This window comes from Pteropus medius, unplaced genomic scaffold (genome assembly GCF_902729225.1).
Source record: "Pteropus medius unplaced genomic scaffold, Ma_sr-lr_union100, whole genome shotgun sequence".
NCBI lineage: Eukaryota > Metazoa > Chordata > Mammalia > Chiroptera > Pteropodidae > Pteropus > Pteropus medius.
Window position 1 is genome coordinate 1072754 of NW_024350922.1, and position 27687 is coordinate 1100440.

Here is a 27687-nt window from a genome sequence, read left to right on the forward strand (position 1 = left end):
CTACACGGTGGCAGATCGCGCTTTTTGGTCGTCTTTCTCCTTCTCCTTCTCCTTCTCCTTCTCCTTGCCCTTCTTCGACTTCTTCTTCTTGTGTTTGTGTTTCTGGCTCTTCTCCACGTCCGCGTCGGGGCCCGCGTGCTTCTTATGCTTCTTGTGCTTTTTATGCTTCTTGTGCTTCTTCTTCTCCTTCTTCTTCTTCTTCTTCTTGCTGTCCTGAGTCTCCGCAGAGCTGGCGCTGCTACTGTGGCTCCGGGTCTGGCTCCCGGAAGGGCTGTGACTTCTGCTGGGACTGACGCTGGGGCTGCTCTGACTGTGGCTCCTGGTGACGCCCGTCTGGCTGGCGGCGGCCGCGTCCACGCCCTCTCGGACTTTCTCCGTCCCTTTATCTTTCGGCTCCTTGGAGACTTTCCCTGCAGCGTCTTCCTCCTTCACAGACACGTTGCTCTCGCTGTCGCTTTCGTTATAGTCTGGTTCGAAGGCAGCTTCGTCGGTTTCTCTGGTCAAGTCGGAAGAAAGCCGCGAAGAGTGACTCGACTGGGGTTTGGGCTTGGCCGCGTTCTTGTCGCTCTGCCCGGTGACCTGCTGCTCCTTCTCCACCTGTGGGTCTGGCGGGTTCAGTACGTGAGGTAACTTAGTGCCACCGGACTCTTTACTGTTCCTCGCTTCTGCCACGTGCTTCTCACGCTCCTTACAAGGGATTTTGTCGACGGGCTTCGTCTCCTCACTCAGGCGTTTGGCGTCGTAGGTGGCTTTGTGATCGTGAGGTTTTTTGTCTCTCAAGGGACTGGAGTTGCTCTTTTTGGAGTCTCCCGTTCCCTTTTTGGGCACGTCCCTCTCCTCCCTCGGCTTCGCCTTCTGCCCGGGCGCAGGGTCTTTGCTCCGAGGGGGCGAGTCTTTCCGTCCCGCCTGCTCGCCCCTCTCGTCCCTGCGCTTGGAGCCCGAGTGCGCCCTGTCGTCGTAGTCCGCCTTCCTGTCCCTGCTGGGCGTGAAGTCTTTGTGCGATGAGCCGCGGCTGGAGTCGTGCTTACTTGGGGTCCTGGTCTCTTTGCAGGGCTGGGGCAAGCTTCGGGAGCCCCCCTGCTCGCTCGGACGGTCCGAGTTGCCCTCTTTCTCGGGCTGGCCGCTGTTCTTCCTCTTTTCAGGGTTCTCCTTCTCCGCCGCGGAATGATCTCGATCTTTGCTTTTCCCTTTTTCACTCGATGCGGAGGTTTTCGAACTTCTGACCTCGGGCTGCGTGACGTCGTGGCTCGCGTCCTTGGGGGGTTTCTGGATTTTCTCCGACGGCTCGCCCTCTCTCTCGGCATACTTGACCGTGTTGGCCGGTTTGGTGCCGACGTTTTTGATCACACTGGCCGGTTTTCCGATGCTTGGGACAGGCTGCGTGGACTTCACGTCTTCCTCTTCGGATTCGAAGTCGTCTTTGTCCCATTTGGACTGAGGAACCTGGATCATGATGATGACGTCCTCGGCAGGAGCGGTGTTGTCGTTATTGTATTCTTCCATGGTCTTGATGACGGTTCGCTTCGCATCCGTCTTTTCCTCAGACTTCCTCACGGGGCTGCCTCCGGTCGAACTCGTACTAAAAAGAATTCAAACGTTTTTAACGAGTGAGGAATTTACTATCGTTAAACTCTGACAGGCAAAAAGGCCAAACACGAAAAACGCGCTTTTCCCTCTCAAAAGCAATCGCTCTGCTCAGCTGCAGACATAAATGCGTGCGGCTCCCCCAGCCCCCGTGACCCCATCTTTAAACTTCTCCATCCCCGAGAGACTGGAGCAAATGGGCCTGACCACCGACACGAGTGTGCTCCTCTTTCTCTCACGCGCACACGCGCACACTCACACATACACATATTCATGCGCACACACACGCACGCTCACACGCATCCACACCTGCCGCTGTAAGAGGCTCCCGCGTGGCCAGAACCGGAAGCCGGCCGGCCGGCCTGCCACCCGCCGCCCGCCCCTGCCGCCCGCGGTACCTGGTGTAGTCCACGAGCGTGGAGCTGGGCCCCTCGGTCCCCGCCACCTTGCGCCTGGCCTTCCCCTTCGCCTTTTCCGGTTTCGCCTTGCCAGACGCCGACTCCACTTTCTCAGAGGGTTCCTTCGCGTTAGACACGTTTTCCGTGCTTCCTCCGATTTTTTTGCCAGTTTCTCTGTTGAGCTTGATTTTTTTGGCGGGGGCGGTGGACGAGGACGTTTTGTCTTTTTCTGGGGTCCGGTCCATCTTCTCGACGTCCGGCTCCACCTTGCGCTTCGGCGACGGCTTCGCCATCTCCGCGGCCTCCAGTTTGGAGACCTTCAGCGACGAGGACTCGAAGTCCCTGTCGCCGCCCTTCTCTTCCGCCTTCCGCTTCCTCTTCTCCGCCTTGCCGTCCGGCGGCTTAGCCTTCTCGCCGGGCTTCCTGGCCTTGTCGTCCTTGCCGGCGGGCTTTTCCTTTTCCGCCTTGCCGTCCTTGGCAGGCTCCTTCTTCGCCCTGTCCTCCTTGCCCGGCTTCGCGTCCTGGTGTTCTTTGGCCGGCTTGGAGTGCGCTCTCCTGGGGGTGCCGGCGGCCTTCTCGTCCCTCTGCGAGGAAGACGCCGGCTTCGCGCTGTCCGTCTTGGGCGCCTCCTCCTTGGCCCTCTTCGGCGGGGGCTCGGACCGAGGAGACCGTTCGCGCTCGCCCTCCGCCCTCTCCGGGGGCCCCTTGGCGGGTCTCGCGACACTCTCCCTCTTGGACACGGCGGAGCCGTCGCTCTTCCGCTTCGCCTTGTCGCCCTTCGCTTTCGGTTTCTCTCGCTCCCGCTTGTCCTTCTCGGACACCGACTTGAACGGGATGGAGTCCGCGTCCATCGGCTCATCTCGGACCGGGGTGGCGTCGTCCCGGCTGGGGGGAACGAACAGCGAGTCCGCTTTGCTCTCGTCGCCGCCTGTGGGCTCCCTGGACTTCCTGGAGGCGTCCAGCAGCTCCGGGTTCAGGAGGCCGTCGCCCTCGTCCCCCTTCCTCCGCCGCCGGTGCTTCTTGTGCTTGCCGCCCTTGCCGTCCCCCGCGGCGCTGTCGCTCTCCCTCTCCTTCGACTTGGCGGCGTCCTTCGGGTTGTGGCTGTCCCTGGCCGGAAGCTTCTCCGGGTAGCTGCCCCCCACGTTCCTGCTGCGATGGCCCTGTCCGCCCGCGTAGTCCTCCCGGCGGCCCCTGGTGAAGGGCGAGTTCCTGATGCCGAGCGGGAAGAACCTCTCCGGGGAGAAGCTCTCCCGGTTGGCGGCGGGCCGCGGCTGCGCGCCGGCGGCGTAGCCCTTGTAGTACTTCTCGTACCACTCGCGGTACTTCCGCTCCCACTCCCGGTACCGCTCCTTCTCGAAGGGGTCCCTGAAGTCCACGCTCCTGCCGTAGTACGCCTTCAGGTCGTAAGGCGGCGGGACTTCTCGGTATCTGTTAAAATACTCGCGCTCGGCCTCCCCCTGGGGCGCGGCGCGCTTACTGGGAGACTGGCCCCGGAACGCCTGGGGGGACCGCGAGCGTGAGTGGTACCGCCTGTACGGGGGCGACCGCGACCGGGACCGGTGGTAGCCGTGCGAGCGGGACCGCGAGCGGTAGCTCCGGCTCTTGGCCCGGCCTCTTCGGGGGTACGGGGGCGAGCGGGAGCAGGAGCGCGAGTGCGAGCGGCTGAAGGAGCGGGAGTAGGAGCGGGACCGCGTGGAGCCCGAGCGCGACTTCGAGTACGTGTACGAGCTCCGGGAGTACGACGAGCCGCTGTACGGAGACTTGGACCTGCAGGGCAGACGACACAACGGGGACGGTGAGGGGCGCGCGCGGCAGCGGCACACACTCAGACTCTAGCGTGCTCGCCTCACGGTCCCACCTGTCTCGACTTCGCGTCTCATCTTAGGTGACCGCAGAGGCGCCACGGCCTCTCCGGGAATGGAATAAAGTACACGAAGACCAGAGCGACCGCCGCTACACGACAGAGTGAATCTTAACGATCAGAGTGAAGCGCATTAATGTACCGTGAGTCATGCGAGCTAATAAACTGAACGTTTAAAGAGATGCCAATTCACTTAAAGTTTGCGTCCTAACTGATTACTTGAGCAGGAGTAATTTCTTTTTTTGGTCCTACTGGCCAACGGTCTAGCTTTGTGAGAAACCACGTTTCAAATGTAAGCTTTAAAAACGTCTTTTAACCAAACTTCCAGGGAGTGTTTAAGATTCAATTGTTCTGTGAGACAGCGATGTGCGCCCTACCACACCTCACGAGCAGGGAGCGGTAGCCTTAGGCGGGACGGTCCTCAGAACCGTTCTGGGGCTGCTCCCCGACTTTCCTTCCACAAACATTTCCCAAGCATTCGCACTACAAATAACTTGGAGGGACAAGGGCAATCTGACCCCCCTGACTGCCAGTTCTACGCAATGGAATTTATGCTGAGACATCATTTCGATAAACAGATACTGGGAAATATGCTACATCTCCGTCTGTCTGCCTAGATGGAATCGGGAAAATTCCAGAAGTGCGGTGTTACGCGTATCCATAGCTAATCCCTGGATATCAAGGCCCCGTTTGTGACTCTGTTGTGAAGGCTTGCAGAACACTAACCTGGAAAATGAGCGCCTACGCTCCTTTTGAATCTTTTTGTATTCCATCAATTCCTTAGCAAAATCATTTGTAAACTCATCTAGCTTGGACTTTTTCTTTTCCCTAGTAAAATAAAGTTAAAGAGCGAAAGTTAACAAAAACCATTTAAGAACACTAACAAGACAAATGTAATCAGATCATGAATGAAATGAATGAATTGCCATTAGCTTTCCGCCTGGACGCTCTGAGTGACTAGGAGCCCCTGAGGAGGTCGCCTGCCCGGCTCCCGCTCAGTCTGCAGGCGAAGTTCCTCATGCTAACTGGGAGCGCGGCGGACCGCTCCGGGGACACGCGCGAGGTGCCACGTCACCATGGGGGCACGAGCGCTCCGGACGAGGACACTTACTCTTCTTTCAGTCGCCGCTGCTCTCTATAGAACTCTTCCCGGGACAGAGGTGGTGCTTGTGTTGTTGGGATGGTGTTTGAGTGAGCGGTCTGCACTCCTGACGACACCCAAGGTGCTGACAGATTGGCCGGGCGGGGAACCCTGGGGACGCCAGAAGCCAGCGTATGGGCGGCCAGGCCGGGAGGAACGCGGCGAGAACTGTGGCGGCGGGACGCCGGGGGGCAGCGGCAGTGTGTGTGGGGGGGGCGGGTACAGCGGCGGGGGCGGGACGGGCACAAAGACCGGCGCTGTCGGCAGTGACGGGCCTTGCGTCCTCTGTGACCTCTCGCTGTGGTGGCGTCCACGGTTTATGCTTCTGGAGAAATAAATTCCAAGATGTTATTCCCTCACACTAAGCGCACCTGACAGCGTGAGCTTGTCTCTTCTAGCCGTGCTATTTCCACACTTCACAATGGAATGGGATCGACTACGTGCGTGGCCGTGAGGACATGATGTGACTTGTGTGTGCAGAGCCCTATGGGCGGCCCAGGGATTGGGGGGGGGCCAGCCGCAGGCCACCCTGGGGCCACGCCGTGTGTACACACGCTCGTCCGTGAGGTGCAGACTATCGCCCCACGGTGGTCTGTCCTTACTTCCTAACCAGTCCTCTGAAAAACAGAAGACCAAAAAAGTTTAAGAAGACACTTTCTATAATCTTCCTGAGAGAAGGAAGACGTGAGAACCTTCGAGGAGCAACGGCCACACACTGGTTTTAACACGAGCAACCGACAACAGGTGGCTCAATACTCGAGGCTCTCCCCCCCAGGCCTAGGTAGGGACAACGGTGCTGGCCACGTGTCCCAGATTTTGCCACGTCAGGAAACGACGGCTTCCTTCTGTTAAGCTAAGGGTTCTGTAAGTTACAGTGACGACGCAGCTCAGCGCCACCTTCCTGTGGGGACGGTCTCGGCATCTGGCAGCTTGGCAACTCTCTCAGTGGAGCAGCAGCACCGCGACAAAGGTGACTCGGGGGGCCCGGGGGCCGAGATAACCCCGAGGGCTCCCTTGTCAGACTCGGGCCCCCGGGGCACCATCGCCTCGTCCCTTCCGCCAGAAAGGAGGTGGGGGAGGGCTGAGCTGGTGACGGCCACCTTGCCCTGACATACACATGCGTGGGACCTCGCCAACTTCCTCCTACCCAGCGTGAGTGAGGTGAGCTGACAGGGAGACCGCAGGCACCAGAGGGCGCCCGAGGCCGCTATTCAGGACGCTCAGTGTGATCCGGTCTCCCCGGGCCCCGAGGGCCAGCACCGGGGACTCGGCGAGAGGAGCGTAACCGTCGCTGTGTCTAAGTCGTGTCAGTGTGTCATCAGCTCATTTTCTCTCGGACTTCCGGCGAGCCTACCTGTAGCAGCTCCTCTCCCCCCTCCTGATCTGCTGGGGCGGGGAAACCAGATACCCAAGCTTGTTGGAGCTGGCGGAGACACAGACAGAACAGGCGTTAGCGTGCAGACACCCCTCACCCGTGCCGAGAGCTGCCCCACCCTGATCCCGCCCCTTAGCACTTGGCCCAGAGGACACGAGGAAGCATCATGTTTACTTAAAGGGGACTATTTCTTCTAGAAAACATATTGTGACAATAATGACACCTCAATACAGAGCGTCATCTGTAATATTCTATTTCCGTCAGCGTCCTGTGAGTCACTCCGTGAGCCCCCTGCTGTGGAGAGGGGACGAGCCCTCGTGCCCGCGGGCCCATGGAACTCAGCACATGGGGCCGAGAGCATCGCCCCAACTCCCCAGACAAGGACACAGGCCGAGGAGTGGACTCTTGCGCCCACTGTCACATCGCCAGGAAACGGCGGAGCTGGGGTTCAAGCCCAAGTCTACCAGTCTCCAGACCCCGTGTTCTTTCTACTGATACACTCTGCTAGCCTCAGTTAAGGAGCTTTTTCTGTTAGAAATTGGGTTTATCTTTGAAATAAAAAAATCCAAGTTCTAGAATATAAACCAGTTCATATAAATACATAAACCTGTTTATATGGATTATGTAAACAGAAATAATTATATAGGTAGTAAACGAAAAAGATAAGTAACAGTGATTTTTAATGACAGAACAGCCTATGAAGATCGACTTTTTTGTATTTCAGGGCAGAACGTCATATCGTATAGATTTTAATATACGATAACATTGCATTAACATACTATTTGAAACGAGAAAGTTTGTGTTCAGTAGACTTTAAACTTATGTATTTACTTACTCAGATTTTGAACAGCCAAGAACAGTTCATTAGGATAATGAGTGATTTGAAATTTAAACTAGTCTTCCAAATAATTTTTAACCTATTCATTAACTGAGATCCTGTCAAGGTCACTACTTGTCAAACATAAGAGTGAAAGAATCTCTGTAAGACTGTACACTTTACCAAGTACTTCTTCATATGATATCCCATTTGTGACATTTCAGATAAAACTGTTACCATGGCAGGTAAAAGAGAATGTGACCAAAGAAGACCCTTGGCACACGCTGCCGACCGAGGCTGTCGCGTCCACCGTCCAGGCGGACAGCACCCCCGAAGGTGACTTTACACACACTTACTGTTCCCAGCCGGGCCGACCACCTCCGGGACGAGCAGTATTTATTCGTACTGGACCTTGGAATCAAAAATAAACAGAAAGTTAGTAAATGTAGAACTGCATTTAAATAAAGGTAAAATTATTTTCTAAAGGAAAAAAGCTCTAACCAAAACGATGTCGCTCACCGGTCGTAGGGATCAACTGCCCGTGCAGCAGTGACTGCCCGAGCAAGGACGGGGCCCCGAGCACGGGCACCTGGTAGCCCTTTAGGAGACACAGAGAAAAAGAAACCGTTTTTTAAAACGTTAAAGGAAAAACAAACAAAGAAAACACTACTGTGAAAACAAATCTCCAACTTTCTAAGTCAGTAAAACTTGCCTTCTCTTCCATGAGAGCAGTGATTGCAATCGAGGAGGTTGCCTTTGGATGTTCTGACGCGAGGGCCGTGGCTGGCAACAATTTATTATCGGAATCCCTAGAAAATATAATTTATAGCATTGAAAAGTCACGGAAAATCAGACATGGAAGATTAAGGGTAAAAACCACATCTTGCTATTGACTCTGTTTATGTATCACCGGCACTGAGACTCAGTTAAAGCGAAGATGATGAGAACTTCTGAGGAAAAAGAAAGATCAGACTTCTGGAGAGCTCCTCACGAACGAGTGAAAAGTAAAGAGAAGGGATCTTCTTAAGAAGTGCTGTCTACGGACACGGCAGGTGGCGACTCGGCTCTAAGAACAGGAGAAAGCGTGAAGCAAAGAAGGCCAGAGCGTGCGACAGGAAGACACAGGACCAGGATTACGTTCCACTGCCAACCCTACTGCTGGCCCCGGGGTGACCTCAGGCGAGCCTTACGCCCACTGGCAACCGGAGAGGAGGCTGACCTCGACTGCGCACCCCCACGCCTGCCTTTTAAACGCTGGTTGCTTTTTTAAGAGCTTGCAGGGCACCGGAGTACATGGTCTAAGGCCCCTTTCACTTCGAAGGGGCGGGCTTCGAGTTTTCTCTTGTTCCTATGTAATTACGCTCCAAAACGATTGTTCCCCAAGCCCCCCACCTCCTGTCCGGTACCGGGAGCCCCAGCTCATGCGCTCCTCCCCCTCCCCCGAGAACCGCAGAGCTGCTGTGGGATGCGGTTGGTACTCGGGGGTGGGGGTGGGGGCCTGCAACCTGGGGATGCTGGAGCACTAAATGGCCTCTCGGAAGTCGAGCACGGTGGCCCACGGGGACGCACACACTGCAGGTCACTGAACAAGCGCTATAGTCGTGGGCGACATAAACACTGCTCCGATAGGGAGGAATGCGCACTCACCGGAAAGGCCCGTCTGACTTTTCTGAGTGGACCGATATGGAGACTGTGGCGGTGATGTCGGGCACGGGGGCTGGGGCGGAAGACACGCTGCCAGGCCCGGCGGGGGCCAAGGACGACTGGCTAGAAGTCAGGGAAGCCAGCGAGGGCGCCGGGCGGGCTGACGAGGACGTGGCCGGGATCATCAGAGGGTCCTGCTGCCTTGGCATTGGCGACCGCATCAGCGGCTGCAGGTTCCGCTGGATGAGCGGGCGTGGCGGCGGCACTGGGGGCGGCGGCGGCGGCAACTGCTTCCGCAGCCTTTTGGTGTAACCGGTTTCGTTTTTGAAGTTATTAACAGCCTGCAGACACCAAGCGAAGACACGGAGCTGTGATGCAGCACTCACTCGGGGAGCGTTACATCGTTCGAAGGTGATGGCATTTCTCGTAGGAGGGCCGCCATAAAGGCGAGACAGCTACCTGCCGTAAGAACTTGTTGGCGATTAAACCGTCAGGAGAGACGTCGGTGTGATGGCACGTCGGACACGTGTGGTCCTCTGATTCCAAGAGCGCTGTCCTTATACCTGTGTAAGCGGTGACAGAAACGCAGGCTGTTCAGTCGCGTTCCTGGTCTCAGAACACACATCGCTGCCCGCTTCTACTCTCGGGTTAAAAAGCTTAGAAGTAAAACCCCGCCCCCAGCGCCCCACTGCTCCGCTCTAAGCGCCGCCTCGCAAACGGAAGTCGCGACTGGGAGCCGAACAGTTACGTGGACAGAAAAGGCACGCTTCCCCAACACGTTTCTCTCTGTTGAGCCCGTTATGAAAAACGGAGTGTTATTCAGGCAGAAACACCAAAGACGTCTACACCCCAGCAGCAGGGGTAACCATCGGATCCACCGGCTATGCAGTGCAGCACCGCACTCAGCAATGGGGCTTAAGCCACCTCCTCTCTCGACTTCGGTCCTCACTGGCGGGACCTCGAAACACACATTTAAATTTCAGAACGAACTTTAGAAACAAAAACAATGAGCAGTGATATTTTCAGACGATGCCACTTTCACCTGGATGAGCGGGGCCGAGCTCGGGCTAAGTGGCGGGGTAAGGTGCTGCTGCTGCTGCTGCTGAGACAAGGCCGCAGCAGGCACGCGGTGCATGCCGGGGGCTCGTCCAGAGTTCTCCACCACACGCAGGAAGGCGAGAACAGCCGCCCTCCTCAGCCGCGGGGCAGGGGCGGGGGGTCCATCGCGAACCCCCAGTGGACACCTGAACCCTGCTTGTGTTTCCCCACACACCCCCTTTCACTTTCGGGAGCGGCTCCCAGCTCCCTTTCAGGCCGTTAAGAAGCACGAGGAGGGCGACAGCACGATCTGCCAGCCCAGGCGGCTGCTCAGTGACTGACGCGTGGGGAGCGTGTGCAGAATGGACACAGGGACGAAGCGATGGCTCCCGTCCCGGTGGGACAAAGCTGGATGGCGTGGCATTCCTTCACACCGCCGCATTCTAACGTGTGAATCGTCTACCTCTGGGATCTTCCCCTTCCCTGTTTTCGGAACGTGGTTGACGGGGGTCACTGAAACCGAGCAACGGAAACCACAGGTGGGCCGCCAGCTGTTCTCCACACGCAGGACAGGGACTCGGCCATTTCAAACACACAGGAAACAAATCCTGCGTCTTCTAAAACCCCAGTGGAGTCACCCTGACGAAAGCGCAGGAGGGACTAACTCTAACGTTCAAAAAACAAAGAAGCTGGTTTTGTTTTTTTAAAGCAGCGAAAACAGAGTTCCTGCCATTAGCCGCGCTATCAATCATCGCATTTCGCACTGTTACTGAAACACGGGCTGCTGCCCAGGGCCCGTCCGCGGCTCCTCCTCACGGTTCCGCCAGCTGCTGCTACTGTCATGTGGCACGCGACCCGGGGAAGGCCCCAAACGCGCACTCGCTGCCTGCGTTACCCGTCAAGCTCTGGGCGACAGGGGCCCTCAGCTGTTACGTTCTGGGGGAGCCAGAAGTTAACCCCTGTACTTCCAACAGTGCCGGGGTGGGGAGGGGCACCCCCGCGTGGCCCAGCGTCGCGCACACCATCCCCAGGGGCGTGTCTTACACTCGTCGCAGTAGCTGTTCCCACAGCAGGGGATGACCACGGCGTCGGTCATGATGTCCTTGCAGATGAGGCACAGCAGCTCGTCCGGGATGGGGTCGTCCTCTTCGGAGGACGAGGACGGCTCCTCTGGCAAGAAGGGTGGCTTTTCTTTCTTCCCGATCGCGTACGCTTCGCTGTGAAAGAGGTTTCAGCGTTTGTAATGCTGTCGGGAAGGGAGAGTCTTCCCGATGGTCGTGTGTCCGACCGCACCACGAAGGGGACTCGCGGTCACACAATGCCACGTTAGCTGACAGTGTGAAACCTTCCGACACAGGGGGGCGATTACGAACATCGTCCCTCTAAACAGACGTAAAAACAAAACCCTCGACGAGTACAAGAAGAAACAAAGGATGCTATCAACGTGGCGGAAAGGACCTCAGAATTCCTAAGTCTAAGAACGAGGTAAAGTGACACATCCGTGCCGTGAAGTTACATGCCAGTGGCAGAGACGTGACCACACCCCGATGACGTTTTCTGCTACCCCGCCATGTCTCCCCTCCACAGTAGGACGGCCCCTAAGCCCTGTGGGGTCTGAGAACGAGTGCCACAGCGGAGAGAGTGACACCAGTACAACTAAGGGGGCAGCAGGTCGCCGACCACGCCGACGACAGCCCCAACTGGACTTCAAAACCAGTGGTCTACTTGTAATTACTTTAAGAGAGATGGATCTGTTTATAGCCAATTTTTACTTAAATGATTAGAATATACGTGACGACAATTTTAAGTGACACCTCGTCGAACGTTTCAAGTTCTTGTTTTCTTTTGTAGAAATGCATTTTGCTGAAATACTGGGTATTAAACATATTAAAACTATAAAAAACCAAAACATGCTATTGTCAGACTCGCCACCGCTGCCTCCAACGCCCCACCTCCTCTGCAGCCGCACACGCCTGTGACACCCAGGAGTCCCGCGGGAAGCCCCTCTAGCTCGTCCAGGGTCAGTGTGTTCATCTCCATGCTGACGGAGCAGGTACCTGAGGTGTGTTATCTGTGCTGTAGGTGCTCCACAGACATCACCACGACTCCAGAAATAAGTGTCAATTTGCTTATGCCCCACCGTTCCCAATTTGTGAAAGAGGGGTCTCCCACTGCCCAAAAGAGAGAAAAGAAAAAAAAAAAGAGGACAAGAGAGGATAGAAAAAGAAACAGAAGAAGGTCTGAGTTGCTATCGCTGGTGTTCGTGGAGAGGGTGAAGGTTTCGTAGCAAACATCCGGGCTCCCATCTCCCCATCTCTGCTGTGTGTTTGGCATGAACGGGCTCTCGGTGCAGCGGTCCAGAGCGGTGAGCTGAATTATTAGCTAGGGCTCCGCCATGCGTCTCCACCGACACGCTCGGGCCTCCGCATGATAAAGACCAGTGCGTCCGGAGGCCCGAGAAATGCCTGAGCTGGAAGGAGCGTGACGACAGACTGCTCCGAGATGGGCCACAGAGACACGAGCTGGTGATGGACAGACAACGGATGGGGGTGCAGCCGAGAAGACAGGCGGGGCTGGGGTCTAGGGAAGGTCAGTGCTCATCTGCGGACCGCAGTGCCGCACAGCGCAGCGGGCAGCCCAGGGCAAGCGTTCTCGTGTACAGTGTGTCACTGAGAATGTGGACGTCTAGTCCCTAAACTGGCGTTTCTCAGGGTGGCTTCATCATTTCCCGGAGCACCTGCTGAAAACGCAGACTCGGAGCCCTATCCACGGCCTCTGCGTCGGACCGCAGGGCACCCGGGTCACCAAACCCTTGTGCAGATGTCGTGTAAGCAGAGTCCACAAAACCACTTCACACTGCTGTGCGCTACGTGAGTCCGCACCACCGATAGTAATAAACAAGGTAACGAGAAGCATCAACGCGAGCTGGTGAAGCGGGAAGTCGCCCCTCTGAACCACACCATCAGGGTGTCACGTCTACCCACCTCATTCGAGAGTGGCTCGTAAAATCCGGAAATACATTAAAATTAGCATTAAAGTACAGCTTATAGCTCACAGCTGCCTGTAACTGACGGCTGACAAATAAGCCACACCTCAGAAGCGCGAGGCTCACACAGGCGGGTACCCCCACCCGTCACCCCCCCTTCCTGGCCCTCAAACCTGCCGCAACACCTCACAACTTCTACTGTCAGACCTTGTTTCTCAAAATGATGAAGATACGTTGGCCTTGTGTGTGGGGAGCACGTACGATTGTGTGGGAGCATATACGATTGTGTGGGAGCACGTATGATTGTGTGGGAGCATGTATGATTGTGTGGGAGCACGCATGTGGCTGAGGAAGAAAGCAGGGAATGACAGCAAAACACTTAGACACGAGAAAAGTGGCGCCTGGAGGCCCGAGGGCCCCAAACCCATTCTACATGTGCCTTAGATGGAGCAGACTGCAGCCTCTCATTCACGACGCGGGAGCAGCCAAGTGACGAGCCCGAGTCCGTGAGACAGACAGGGCAGTGGCCCGGCTGTGGTCCCCGGGGACGCAGGCGCGGGCACTTACGCGTCTATGGTCGGTATGGCGTATTTCCCCGTGTTGGTAAGCATGGCCCCTTTCATGTTGGGGTCCTTCACCTCCATCATAAAGCTCCTGGGGATCCCCGTGCTCTTCTTAATCCGGGGGCCAGACTCGAAGTTCTTATCCTGCCGGGGCGGAAGGGAGAGAGGAGCAGCGGTCACCTTCACTTCCCACCACCGACCACGCGGCGCTTCCCAGCCGCTCATGACTCACAGGACCTCTCGTCACCCTCCCGACAGCCGTGCGGGGAAGGACCGGTGTCACCCCGTCTCGGGGGAGAACCACCAGCGGGCAGGAGTCAAGACGTGTACCCAAGCTCACTCAACTGCTGAGTGGCAGGGCCGGGACCTGAAGCCTGGCCATTGGGCTCCGAGGCTGTGGTCGTCCGCCTCTGCGCACGAGGAGGCAGTGTCTACCCGTTAAAACGAGACGGCTGATAAACAGTTCAAGAAAACCGTGATGGACCGAGGCTCGTGCCCCGGACTTACCCCATTTGTCGGGCAGTTCTTAATGTAATGGCCAGGTTTACCGCAGCGGAAGCAGGTGTAAGACGGAGGTGGCGGGCCTAGGGGTTTCTTCATGTAACTGAAAGGGAGGAAGAAATCACATGTACACGAGACTTGGTAAATAGAAAAAAGGATGCTTTGATTGGGGGAGACTCCTCCCCGGAGCAGCGATCGGCATAAAGCATTCGTGAACTTACTTGATTGGGTCGTATTCATGGCCAGATTGCGACATCATCGCTTTAATTTTATCTTCTTCGGAAGCATTGGCTTCAGCCAGATTGGCAGTCTGTTTAACAGGTAATTGTTTGACATACACATTAGAAACACATTTAAGACCACACAGCCAAAGACAACACCACTCATCCTGTAAAGAGCAGTATCTACTCTTGCATAAAAACAGCCATTTACATGTCTAACCTACAAGAGGCACTGGGAATTCCTCCGGTGTTTGGGTGTCAGCGGGGCTGGACAAAGCCTTTCTGGGGGCACTCAAACCTTAGACCCTGTTTGTACCTTGTGTTCAGATTTGCACGCGAGGCCTCTAAGAGTTAAAAACAGATTAAGTTAGGAGAGAAGCACTTGATGCTTTTCAACCTTGAAAGTACTTCAAGTGTCACAGCATGAGGACTATAATTTATACTGACAACTTGGAGGTGGGCTTGTGGGTAGAATCACTGAACACATTACACAGCAGATGTGAAAAGGCAGAGGCTCGTTAGGGACTCGCGTCGGTTTCAAATCGCGTGCAAGGCACGCGCACCGAGCGTTCCCAATCTGGAATCCAACTCTCCGAAGTTTTACGAACTCCGTCTTTAAGGTGCACGCCACAGTCTAGGTATAAGCAGGGTCTAAGGGAGTGAGTCCTAAGAACCTGAATCTTCAAGCGTCTAGCACTCGAATCAGCAGCCACTCACTGGGTTTATCTTTACATTCATCCACAAAACAAGCAACCAGTTTTAACGTTTTATTGTGATTTTATATACAGAGAGAATGCTTAACATTAACAGAGCTCAGAACAGCAGCAACGTTTACAGAAAACTGGGTTACAGATGTTGAACAACTAATTTGTTTGAACCCAAACATTAATTTACAAATAATTGGAAAAAAATCCCCCAAACCTCCAAACTCCCCGACTGCCTCCCACAGAGAAACACGGTAGGAACAGAGCCAGACTCAAATGCGGTCCTTACAGCACATAAGGGTTAAAACAGCAAACTAGAAACTGCTAACGGTGTTGTCTGTGCTAAACCACTTCACACTAGAAAATTGAGAGGATGGCTTTAGCCCGCTAGATGTTTTAGAGTCACCAATGTTAACGTTTCGTTTTCCCAGAACAGTTACTAGGACACCTGTACGTTACTAGGACACTTCGGGAGTACAGTCTGGGGAGAAGGGAGAAAGCCAAGGAGCAGATAGGGACGGCACTAATGGAAAACCCACCAACTCATGAACCTCGGTTGCTAAATTTGGTTTTATGTTTCTGAGAGTAGGGAAAAAATAATTTTTGGAAAACTTCCTTCTTGGCCCTCAAAAATCTTCCTGTTCCGTAATATATCTGCCTTTTTGTAAAGGCACGATTCGCCAGCTAAATCTATGGTTTTAAAAAGTAATCCATCACTAGTGCTTTCCCAAATAAAAAGTACACATTGTGAGCAGAAAATGCAAGCAATCTTAGAGCAGAACATGGCATATACAATGATTTCAGGAGGTGACAGTTTGCCTCTCTGCCAGACACACACATTGGTATATTTCTGCAAACAGCTTTACACATTAACACAATTCATGTAGTCTGTGTTCAAACAAATTAGGTTGTTTAAAACTTCTTCTAAATGCAGACAGACTACAGGTCTACGGCATAATGAAGCAGCTGGATCACATTTAAAATGCTGGCCTTCGGGGGTTCGATTCAAATACTCAAGAAAGAATCATACAATCGTCCGCGTAAAAAGGAAGCTTCTACTTGGCTGCTTAAAGAAAGTCCACAAAATTTACGGCCCAAACCAGGGAATTCCTCCAGAACCTTGTTAGTTTCCAGTGTATAATTAAACACATGTATGAGGGAAAAAGCCAAGTAAGTGTAGCTTCATGTGTTTCTTCCGTCTTGAAGTTGAAAATGCTCCGACATTAGGGTGGGGCTGACAAAATCCTCCCCCCCCATCTTCTCAAAACCGCACCTACTCTTTACAGGAGAGTAATAATATGTACAATTTTTTTTGCCAAAGACCTCCCCTCCCCCAACCCCTCAAGACAACCGCTCCACATAGAAAGTACGATGCTAGGAAGTGCACGTTTTCAAGAACATAGATATAGATGTATATATACCTTTGTAAGCTGGGCCAGAGAAATAGATGCAGAAGGGTCATCCATCTGTTCATAAAAGATTAAACACACATTCAAGTTCCACAGCGAGACACATGTGAGCGCTCATCCAGCCCCGACCGCCACTCACTGCTCAGACACTGCGCACCCCACAGAACGCGCCACGGCTGAGCGCGCCACCGCCCACTCACCACCTCGCCACCTCGCCCTGCACGGGGGAACGGCTAGCAGCTGGGGCCCCGCCACAACGAGAAAGCGTGTGAAGGACAGTGTCACCGGGGCACTCTGTCCAGAGGGACCAGGTGCTCAGGAAGACGCCTGTCTGTCAAGGGTCTCTGCGCTCGCGGAGGCGCGAGGCAGGGGGCGGGGAGGGGAGGCCTCCTGCCCCTGGGCTGCCCTGGCTCGGGCGGGCGTAAGGCGAGCGGCCCAGGAAGGGCGCAGGCGGTGGCTTCGATGGGACAAGTCCCGCCTAACTGCTGCTACTTTGTTCCTTTCTTTGAGCAGGTACTGCTCAATCCGAGCAAGCTCGTTCACTCTCCCGTACAGAGTGACAGCTTCTCGCCAACGCAAGCAGGGCCTGACCAAGGCAAACGAAAGGGGGAAACGAGGTGCGCTGGGCAGGGCGCCCCTCGTATGCACCCCACGTGGGCGAGTGCCACACACGAAGGAGGTAAGAGGGTTTGAGAAAATGTGTTTTCATATGCGGCATTTTGAAACTTTTCATTGGTTGGCCCCCGCCCCGATTTTAATGTGTGTGTGTGTGTATGTACACGTGTATATGCACACATGCACACACACACCTCTCTCCAGGTAGCTGAAGACACACTTTCCCTACAGGTGTACCGAAACAGGGCTAAGCTCCCTACGTAGTAGCAAGCAGGTTGCTTATTTAACGTGTCATACGCCTCTCAGGCATTAGCGGGCAGAACTCTCGTTTAAAACAGGGAGAAGAGAACAAGACCTCTGGATCAAAGAAGAAAAAACAGAGGAGTGAATCTTCAGCAGGCATTTCCCAAGCGGTCCAGGAATTAAGAGTATTAAAAGCAGCTTGACTTAAGGGGACCAGACAGAAATGTAACGAGGGTTCTTAGCACAATGCCCACCACAGGAGAAATTCGATAAATGCAAATAAAAAGTGTTGGCTAAATTTAAAATACGTCTTATAAATAAATATCTTAGGGTTTTAAAGTGAGTTTCATGGGACAGTATTACTGGGACGTTCACTTAAACAAAAGGTTCTCAGCTCCACACTGAGGGACCACAGAGGTGTCAACACGCCAGCCCCACGTGCCTGACACGAAACCCGCCGATGGGTTCACCCTCTCGCCCAGCTCTGAAGTTTTCTTGCCTTGAAGAACTCATCTCAAGGGGAAATCAAACCAATTTTGAAAAGAAAACAATACTCTCTTCTGATCCAGAATAAATTCTGACCTATTCGATCTGTTTTGAAGAGGTTACATTTTACATCCACTAGGAATCATTTGAATTTAAGTAACGAGAGCTGAATCAACCATCATCTATACTATGTTTCTAACCAATGAAACACATTAACAGCCTTTAAACACAGTCCGTTACCGTCTAGACTAGACTAGGAGACTGAGCAGTTCCCTAGGAAAGCGATCGGTTACGTTAACTTTCCTACCGCTGGAACTAAAAAACCATCACTTTTGTCCCTGTCACTCTGTCCTGTCACCCTTAAGATGGAGCTGTCTCTATGTTCTCATGCCAAGCTTTCTCGTCCTTTTTCTCACGTTTCTGCGAACTTACTAGTACCATGTATTTATTGAATTGAAAGTGGCTTCAGATAGTCAATGGCATCTAAATCACTTTTTTTCCCCACCAAATAATCACCACGGCACCTAAATACCTTAGAATCCACAAGGCAAATTTACGACAAATTTGAAAGGGCATCCAATTGTTTTCTACATATAGCAAGATACTAAGAAATAAGTGATAAATGCTGACAAGGAATGGTTTAAAAATGACTAGAGACTTATATGTACCGAGCATCCGTAAGTACAGTAACTCTCGGATTACTACTGATAAAAAAAATCCACATTAAAAAAAGCAGTCGTTAAAACTGATCGATGCACCCTGCAGACATCATTAGTTAACCTGCCTCCCCACGTCTAACTTGCAGTCTTGCTCCCGAGAGCAAGAACCTGAAATCTGTTATGCCAAACGTTCCTGCTTGAAATTAAAGGGCCCCACACCACGTCATCGGATGTCGTTAGTAAGAACAGCGTCCGGCTCCGGAGCCCCAGCGTGCAAGGGCAGCTACGTAAGCGAAGCTGAGCAGCAGAGAGAAGCGGCCGCCCTCGATCCGGCTACGGCGCCGAGAGCGCACACACATTCGCTCTGACTGATTAATCGGAGTCAAGACCTGGGTCAGCGACCACCTCGCTCGGCTTTCGTGCATGTGCGCAACACGTGATTCTGTAGTCTCCTAAGACGGGCACAAATCACACTCGATGAACCCCTTCTCTCACCCTCAATGTCAGCAAATGTGCCCCGAGCAAAGAAATGAGGGGGATATCAAGTTATCTAATGTCTCCATTTCGGATCCTTCTACCTAAAATTAAAGCCACTTTTAAAGTACTAAAGAAAAAATAAAAAATTAAAAAATAAAAAAATAAAAAAGGAAAAAAAAAAGAAAAAGAAAAGAAAAACCTAAATAAGCATAAAATAAACTGCTTCTTGTAAGTGTGATACAGACATGCCAGGGAACACGCAAGGCTAAAAGAACGTTAACTTTATTTATGAACATGTGATTTGTGTTTATACACATGCTAATAAACAAAAAGGAAATAATTGTTTTCAAGAAATAAAACTTCATCTGAATTAGTTTAAATACTGTATAAAATGTACTTTATACAAAATGTGTTACATTAACTACTACAGTCACCAGGAGAGTCAGTCTATTTTGTGCTAGCATTTGGATACATAAAAATCAGTTTTAAACCAATCACCAGCAAAACAGAAACTTGGACAGTTTTTACAGCATTATGCTAAAAAAAACCCCATATACCCCAAAAACGAGGGGGGACCCCAAACACTAAGAGTTTTGGAATCATTATATTTAGTTCCGAGGGAACTAAAGGCCGTATGCTTTAGAGAACAAGTTCAAAGTTCAGATACTCTAAGTTACCATGTTTAAGATCCAATGGTTAGTGAAATGCCTGATACACAATTAAAGATCAGTAGTATTTAAAAAGGGTAAAGTGAAACAGCAAGCAACACCCTTGAGTTCTAAATGAAGATTTCAGACGTCTTGTATCGCGTACAAACCAAGCCTGAGCAGTCCAATGCTTAGAGAACCGTCAAGTTTACAGAACCGGGTTACTGCAGAACTGTGCTCAGAAACAGACGTTTCACCCCACGAGTGAGGAATGTTCACTACCTTTCACTTAAGAGCTCAAGGTCAAAATGGTGGAGACTTAAGGTTAATCTGTGGTAAACATCGAGATATCCCCCTGGGGAAGGGGAGCTGTCTTTGATAAGCTACAGCTTTCGATTGGCTTACAATTAATGCAGCATTTCAGTATCTTAAGGGAAAGGAAAATACTTTCATTGGGACGACTGAGCAGATTACCAGTGGAAACCTTGTATTAAAATTTGAAAACAATGCACTCAATTGTAAAAATCGTCAAAATCATGGAGGAGACAGCGACACGCTCGCGGCGGCCCAATTTCAGGTTTCGCTTTAGAGCGAGGACATGAACAGAACAGGAGCTCGGAATCGCCCAATAAAAAAACTAAACAATAAGGATGCTCAGCGGCCCCGGGGAAGCCTCTGCCACGTGGCGTCTGAGCTTGGAGAAAGCATCGAACTTTAACGCGAGCTTCACATTGTGCTAATGGACTTTTCAGAGCCATCAGTCAGGCAGAAAAAAATCTAACAAAAACTAAGTGATACAACGTGAAAATGGCAAAATATACACTCCAAACATTTTTTATTGCAAGAAACAAAAAGCACACAACAGCCTGTACATACATACAAAGTACTAACTACAGACAGACAGGTGCGGGGCATGTCGCCATGCCCACCGGTGTAAACCTGCACGGTCCAACAAGGCTCATACATGAGCTGTACAACACAGTGTCATACAGGGAGAATGCTCTCAGACTTAATATGGAACAGCGTTTTTTGGGCACAAATCACCCATTTCTACAAAATAAGTGTGCAAAATATGCCACATATATCCAGATTCAACTGAGCTGTCATCAAAACACATTTTATTTACAATATGTACTACGATCGGTTGGATATTAACTTCTAAAATGATTTACTTCACTGCTACATTATAAAGGTAAAAGCATGTGTAGAAAAAGTGTGAGATTGTGTTTTTACATACTGCTTTTGAAGTTCCCATCACTGGTTCAGTTCGACTTCTAAAAAACAAACAAAACAAAACTACCGTTAGTTCTATGCAGCCACTTAGGAATTTTTGTGCTAAAAAAATCTTGATAGATCTCTCCAATTACACATTTCTAGGACAACAATTTTCCCTTGACACGATTTAAAAACAGCCAATTTTCGAAATAATAAATATACTACCTTAGATTAATCTTTACCACCTTTGAACATGAACAGTTTAAGATGCATTTGTGGTTAAAAAAAATTCCCATACTGGAGAATTCTAGACTAGGTGTACCTTGCCACTGACAATTAACGTTTTCCAAAAGGCAGTATGAGGGTTTTGTTAAGAAACTTTGTGATTGTTTCTTAACAGACGGAACAATGAAATTATACTCCCCCGGCTTTGACAGGCACAGAGGTAAACTTCTATACAACAGGTTTCTAAAAGCAAGACCACTGTTAATATTTAGAATTTGGATCTTGGAGAAACTGCTGTGCTCCAAAAATTAGATTTCAAATCCAGAAAGCAAGTTGATGTTGATTTTCTTAATTTGATGAAAACTTTATTGATATTGATGTTGCTTTTAAATTTATGTGCTATTCGACAGTTAACTTTAATTTCTTAAAAAGTCTCAAAGCAATGACCAAAGATAAAATAAGAATTCGAACTTCCAGAAAAATGCAATAAAGTCTGACAGAGTTATTTTAGTAAAAAAAACGAGTTAAACGATTACGGAGAACTGGACGATCTGACTTTTAAAAGCACATACAAATAAGCCTAAGAAGAAATTCCTTTAAAAGTCCACACAGGAAATAGGCAGGGGTTAAGTTGCTAAATATAGCCTTTAAACGCTTAGTTTTAGTTTTAAATTTACACTATCCTGACTATAGAGAAACGTCAGCATCTGAAAGGAGTCTGTAATTTTGAGCATGATTTGGAAGTCCTGAGATAAAAACAAAGTTCTCATTTTCTAATATTTGCTCGACAAACTCAGCCGGCTTCTGAGACAAATACATTACAAAGGAAATCATACAGTGAAATTAACTCGCAACTCCGTGAGAGGCAACTTCTTTTCCCATGGACTTCAAATAAATTCTCTCCCCAGGAGCTTCCGAGTATCAAAAAATCCACTGAAACTCAGGGCTTTAAAAAGGCACTTGGTAAACAAAACAAAGTGTAATTTCTCACTAGATTTCAGGAATTTTCCCTTAATGTAATTTAAAATTACATTAAGTTAAAAGCACAGAGTTCACTTGGTATTTACAGCAAAAAAGTAAAAGTATTCAGCTTTTTAAGTTGTTACCATACAGAAGATGTCTGTCACACAAAAGGCCCTCCAAATTCACTTTACAGCGAACGAGAACACTCCGAGAATGAGCGCCTGCCCCCGGGAGGGAAAGCTCCAGGAAGCGGCACGACCTCAAGTCCAGGAGCACACACCATTCCCTAGGACCGGCAAGCTCCAGTTTGTCATTGACCAAAAGCAGAATCTGCCGCAATTTCAAATAAGGTTGCCTAAGGTCAAGGGGAGACTGCAGCCGTTAGCCCAGGCTAACCTCTTCACACACGACAATCCTGCTAGCGCCGGGAAGACTCCAAGGCGGCGGGCAGCTTAGAGACACAGAGTGCCGATTCCACCCTTCGGGGTCTAGTCCCCAGGGACTGCCGCTTCTCTGCTCCCACACAGCCGCTACCACGTGCCGCGCACTGTCTCTCGCGGCTCGCTCGAGCTCGAGCTGCGTGTTCACGTCCCTATTTTGTTGTGAAGACTCCGAGGCAGGCCTAGGTAACTTACCCCAGGTCACACAAGTGGTGTGAAGCAGCAAGTGAGTCAAACCCTGGTGTGAGCCCAGTGTCTGGGCTCACAAACCCTAGAGACTACAGCCTCCCGACGGCAGCCCCTCATTCACGGGGCGCGGACGTCGGCATTACTGAACACTCTCGAGGCTGTCAAGATATTCAGGACAGGTCTCTGGAGACTCACACACGTTTCTATAACAGTGGAGGGAAAGCGCACAGGCAAATAAAAACAAGGGCGCGGAGATGCTGTTCACTGTTGGAACATCATTTCCTCGTGTCTCGAAACATCGCCGACACGGAGCAAGACTTCCTCCCAGGAGCTCTCACTCCTAACTGCGGGTTAAGTCTCCTCGACTGGGCAAAGAAATCAGAATAAAACCAACCAACCGTCCTCACAGTTCTAAGGACTGAAAAGATACATTCACCAGAGTACAAGAATGAGTTCAGTTCTAAAACACACTGTTCTCTCTCTCTCTCACAAAGGTCTACGTTGGTAACTTAAATGCACGGAACTTGATAAACACTTACATGACATATGTCTTGCTTGTAGATTTAACACCTCCAATAGGAATTCTTCTAACAATCACAGATGAATTCTTAGGAATTAGAGCATTATCATCAGTATATTCTGTAAATAAAACAATAGAGCTGAATTTCTATTTGGGCATTTGGGCAAGCTCAGTCCTCAGGGATTAGAGAACCCCGACCAAACGTAACTGTGGGGCACGGGCCGGATGCCCACGCGCTCCCGGAGACCCCCGCGCTGTCAGAGCACCCCAAGCCACGTGGCTTCTCAAGGGCGCCACGCCGTGTCAGGCCGTTCCTGGCTGCGGCACCTCCGCTTCTGTGAATCCCAGAATCTCAGTCAGACTGTCACCCTCTAGTTTATTTAGCCAGTAACGCAGAACATGAAGAGAAGCTGCTCTTTGTAACAAAGAAGTTCCGCAGCCCCCAGCCCCTAAACATCAGTATTACTGGGGAAGAGCCCCCTCAAATTATGACTTTTGAATGCAGGAAAAAAAAATTTTATAATACAGAATTAAAAGTGGAATCCAATTTTGGATAGAATGTTGATTCAAGGAAGGGCCCTCTGAGGACTTGACATTTGAGACTTAAAAGACTGAAGCCAGACAGATGTGCAAAAAAGCTAGACAAAGAATGTTTCTGATAGAAAAGCATGTGGAAAAAATGACACGAAGGGCCAGAATAGCTGGAAGAAAATGAAAGAATGATTTGAAATACAGATAGAAAAGTACAGACTGTATACTGATTTATACTTTGTTTCTAAGTACAATAGAAAGTCACTGAAGGATTTTAAGCAAAAATGATGACGATTTATATTAAAAACAAAAAAATGGCTCTGGTATCTAAGTGGAGAATAAACCAAACCCATAGGGAACTGGAGCAGAAACAGGTGCCTATGAATAATGACGGTCTGTGCTGGGACATGACAGACAGAGACTCGGAGACTCAAAATGCCCCGAGGTAGCGCCCGCAAGGCGGGCGGGTGATCTGTACTCGGGAGCGGGGCGAAGGAGAAACAGAGTCACGCAGAACTGCTGGGTGAGCACTGATGTCACCCCGGGACCACAAATGGAGAGCATGACTGGATCCTATTTTTCTATTACTTGCGATATTTCTGCAAGAATGAAATTTAAAAAGAAACTGGACCAAATAATTCGACGATGGTTACTAAAGAAGGAACTTATAAAATAATCAAAAAGATTATCCACCACAGGGAGACATGTGAAAACGCACCCATCTCCCTCACTCACCCAGTCGGGGACTGAGGTTCGCTCTTTTAAGGTCACTGGGTTTGCCTGCTTCGCTTCAGTTACTCGGCACCGGGTGGGTGGCTGGCTGCCGCCTCTGTTCTTCCCACTATTTCAAATCTGTCCCATACGTGTGCCTGCCTGTACGTCAGCTCTATTACTGCCACCGTGATGCTACTGGCATTTCCCGTTAGGAACTGAACTGTTCAGGAAAGAGTTCTTTTCGGTACATTTCAAGGGGGTGGGCATTAATTACAGACAGGCACCCGTTAGGGGTGACGCAACTCCCTAGACCCAGGAACCCCGATGCAAATCTGTCATCACCTTGCACAGTTCACGGTAGCCTCAAATTCCAAGCAAGCTGAGTAAGAAAAAGTGGAGGCAGGGGAGACAAATCTGTAAAAAGTAAATTCTAGAAACAAAACTGGGTGCCAAACACTTGACAGTTTCCGAATACGTAAGAATTCTCAAAAGTGTTCACTGGGAAACAAATGGCACACGTGTCCACGGCGGCTCTCCGTCACGGGCCCACCTCCATCCAGCAAAGCGCAGCGTCGGCCCACGTCAGGGGCCCACGTGCCACGCTGTGACCTTAGGAGTACCCGCATTACAGGGACGGTTTCCTGCCCTTAAGCACCTCTAATAAGCAGCCTGTTAGCGTCAAAAGACCTTTTCCACGCATCAGTGTGATTTTTGATCCCCAAACATGAAAAACAAGATGAATTTCAGAAATGAAGACAGAGTGTTTAAAAAATACTTCATCCTCAGCTTCTAAACCTTTCACATCAAAGTACAGAATGAAGGTTTTTTTTTTATGGGGGGGAGGGGTCAAGGGGAAAAAAGTAGGAAAACAAGTTTATAGAGGAAAAACAAAAAGATCATTTGAGATTCGTTTTGAAACATTCTAAAAATATATATAGGAGCAGGATTCTTAAAACCCAAACATGAAATTCTGATCCAAGCCTTTTCATCGAATCAAGATTTAAGGCCCCGAACGTGGCCAGATCAGGTGATTTAAACATTAGGTAAAGGAACCAAAGCGACCCCGTCAGTACCCTCTCCCAGGCGGCCAGTCCCCTAACCATGCAGCTAGGACACTCACGCTGTACCCATTCACTGCACGGTGTTCACTGCACAGTGCTAACACCAGGCGGTGTGCTTCCTCAGCGGCCTGGTGACGCTGGATACTACTACCCCGAAACCGCACAAGTGATTGCTCTACGCCCCCCTAACTTGTTCCCCTGAAGCCCCTTCTCCTGGCTGATGCGGCATCAGCGTCTTCTCCATGGGGACAGTTCACGCAAACACGGAAAAGGGGACACGCTGCGGGGCAACACTCTCCCCCCGCTTCCGGGACGCGTCAGAATAACGCATCACAGTCTCCTGTTTGTGGACGAGAATCCCATCAACCTCCCTCCAGTCTAACAAAGCCGGATCGATTTCTAAGTGGCAAAGATGGCCAAGTCCAGCGGCAGAGGGCCGCGCCGCACGACGCTCCGGTAAAACGTGACACGTGCGCAGTGCGCGATGGCGAAGACTGCCCCAGGGTTGTCGTTCCCCTGAGACCTTCTTTCCTTCTGTTCGTGGCATCACCATATCAAGACAGCCTGGAATTCTGCGGAATCCACCTGCTGTGGAATGTGACTGCTACTTAAGAGATGCTTTCTGTGGCCTTAAAGAGAAGTGTCCTTTAGGCATTTTCTTGAATAACATTTAAACAAAGCTATTTCTCAACCACTCGTGACCGCCAACAATTTCTCCTCTCCCCAGACAGAGGGACGCGAGGCATGACTACAATCCCAAAGCCTCACGTGACGTGTCCCTGAGGGAGGACGCTTATGCGGAGGGGGGAGCGGAGAACATCCCTTCCTGTGCCACCCCGTGGGCAAACGGGATCTTCCTGGACGAATACCTCCGGGTCTGAACACGGCCGACCACGCTAGCTCGGGACAGAAACGGAAAACGGCTCCTCCACACGACGAGAGCCACTCTCCTCCCCAAACAGGCCCGAAGGGGGGGACCCCCCCCTCAGGCCAACCAAAAGAACCATGTCACTGTCAGCCTAATTCAGCGATCACATAAATAACACCACCTAATTAGAACTTCACTATATTTCTTCTCATGCCAGCGATAAAACTCAAAGGCTGACTTAACTGAAAACTACGCGTCAGCATTACAATCGGGAGAAAAAGAAACCAAAACAAGTTCAGTCAGAATCTGAGGTCACCTGTCACATTTTCAAACCTACTGTTCAATTCTCAATATTATAAAATGCCTTTAAAAATGTGAAAGACCTCAAAAGATTCCCACCCATCGCGGCTCACTGGTGCTCGTATCCCAGCTAGGAGCCACAGAGTTACGTAAACTCTAGCAATCGTTACTTTAAAAAAGTACTTCTAATACCTGGTAAGTTGCTAAATTTTTAGAGTAACGTGATGACCTAACTCCAACTACTTAATCGCTGTTACTAATGGTGGAATTTACACGTAACAGCGGTCACACCAGAACATACCAAGTTCCAAAAGCAATTCCAACACCGAAGGCTGGCTCAGAGATATTAAAACTGAGGATCCCGTCTCCATGACACAGACAACTCCAAAATTCAGACAGACGGACGGGAGAGGGAAGAGAGGACGGAAAATGAGCCAGGAGGCCCCCAGGCGTCCTGAGGTTCTAAGGTTAGAGCAGTACTTCTGTCGCTGCTCTTACAAATGAGAGGCCTTGCACGCGTTCTCCTCTGGCCTTCCCACGGAAAACAAATCGGAAAGCGCCCCAAGGCAAGGACCCCGAGAACCTGGGCGGCACCCCAACCCTCTCCCACCAAAGTCCTCATTTTAAAAAACATCCGAGGAATACTCAGATTCCCACGTGTCTGGATCGGCCTGCCAAGGACCATCCACGTCTGCAGCAGTCAAATAACGCCGGCGAAGCTCCAAGGCCGAGCGCCGCAGCCCTGCGCCGGCTGAATCACACGCATCAGAACGGCCCGCCCCGCAAGGGCCGCGATGGCGGTTAGTCGGCCACCCGGCCCCCGGCCGCCCGCAGCTGTCTGCCCCCGGCCCGGCCCCCCGAGTCCGGCTGGCGCTTACCTTCCTTCGTCTGCGCGTTGGTGATCTGCAGGTCGCAGTCGGCGGCCTTCAGCTTCTCTCTCCCCATGATCTGCTTCTTCAGGTCGCAGAGGGAGATGTGCAGGCCATCAAAGGTGACGGTGTCGTACTTGAGTTTGGAAGAGAATTTATAGTGCACACAGGACATGGTGCCAAAGGGTCCCTACGGTTCAGCGAGGAGACGTGGACACGCTCAATGTACGTATATTTATAAACTCAAGAGCAGAATATGTACACACACAAAACACTCAGACACTGAAGGACCCTAAGCCCTCGGATTAAATACCCCCCAACCACAGGCAGGGGTTCCCAGAAACAATGATCCGGAGCCCCCCGAGACTCAGAATCGCTTCATGTGCAAGGAGGCGGGCGAGGACGGGGACGGGGGCACGGAGA

General features: G+C 51.2%; 1 protein-coding gene across 1 annotated transcript; it reads right to left on the reverse strand.

The window, feature by feature from the left end:
* On the reverse strand, positions 1–27542 carry RBBP6 (RB binding protein 6, ubiquitin ligase). Its single transcript, XM_039840206.1, is given in 18 exon segments — positions 1–1579; positions 1983–3749; positions 4955–5095; positions 5097–5309; positions 6339–6407; positions 7533–7587; positions 7696–7774; positions 7889–7985; positions 8824–9161; positions 9280–9383; positions 10903–11075; positions 13412–13551; positions 13915–14011; positions 14130–14218; positions 16255–16299; positions 20607–20643; positions 22941–23040; positions 27274–27542. Coding segments are annotated over 18 exon segments (5289 nt in total). The 5' UTR covers positions 27440–27542.
* Positions 27543–27687: the final 145 nt, after the last annotated feature.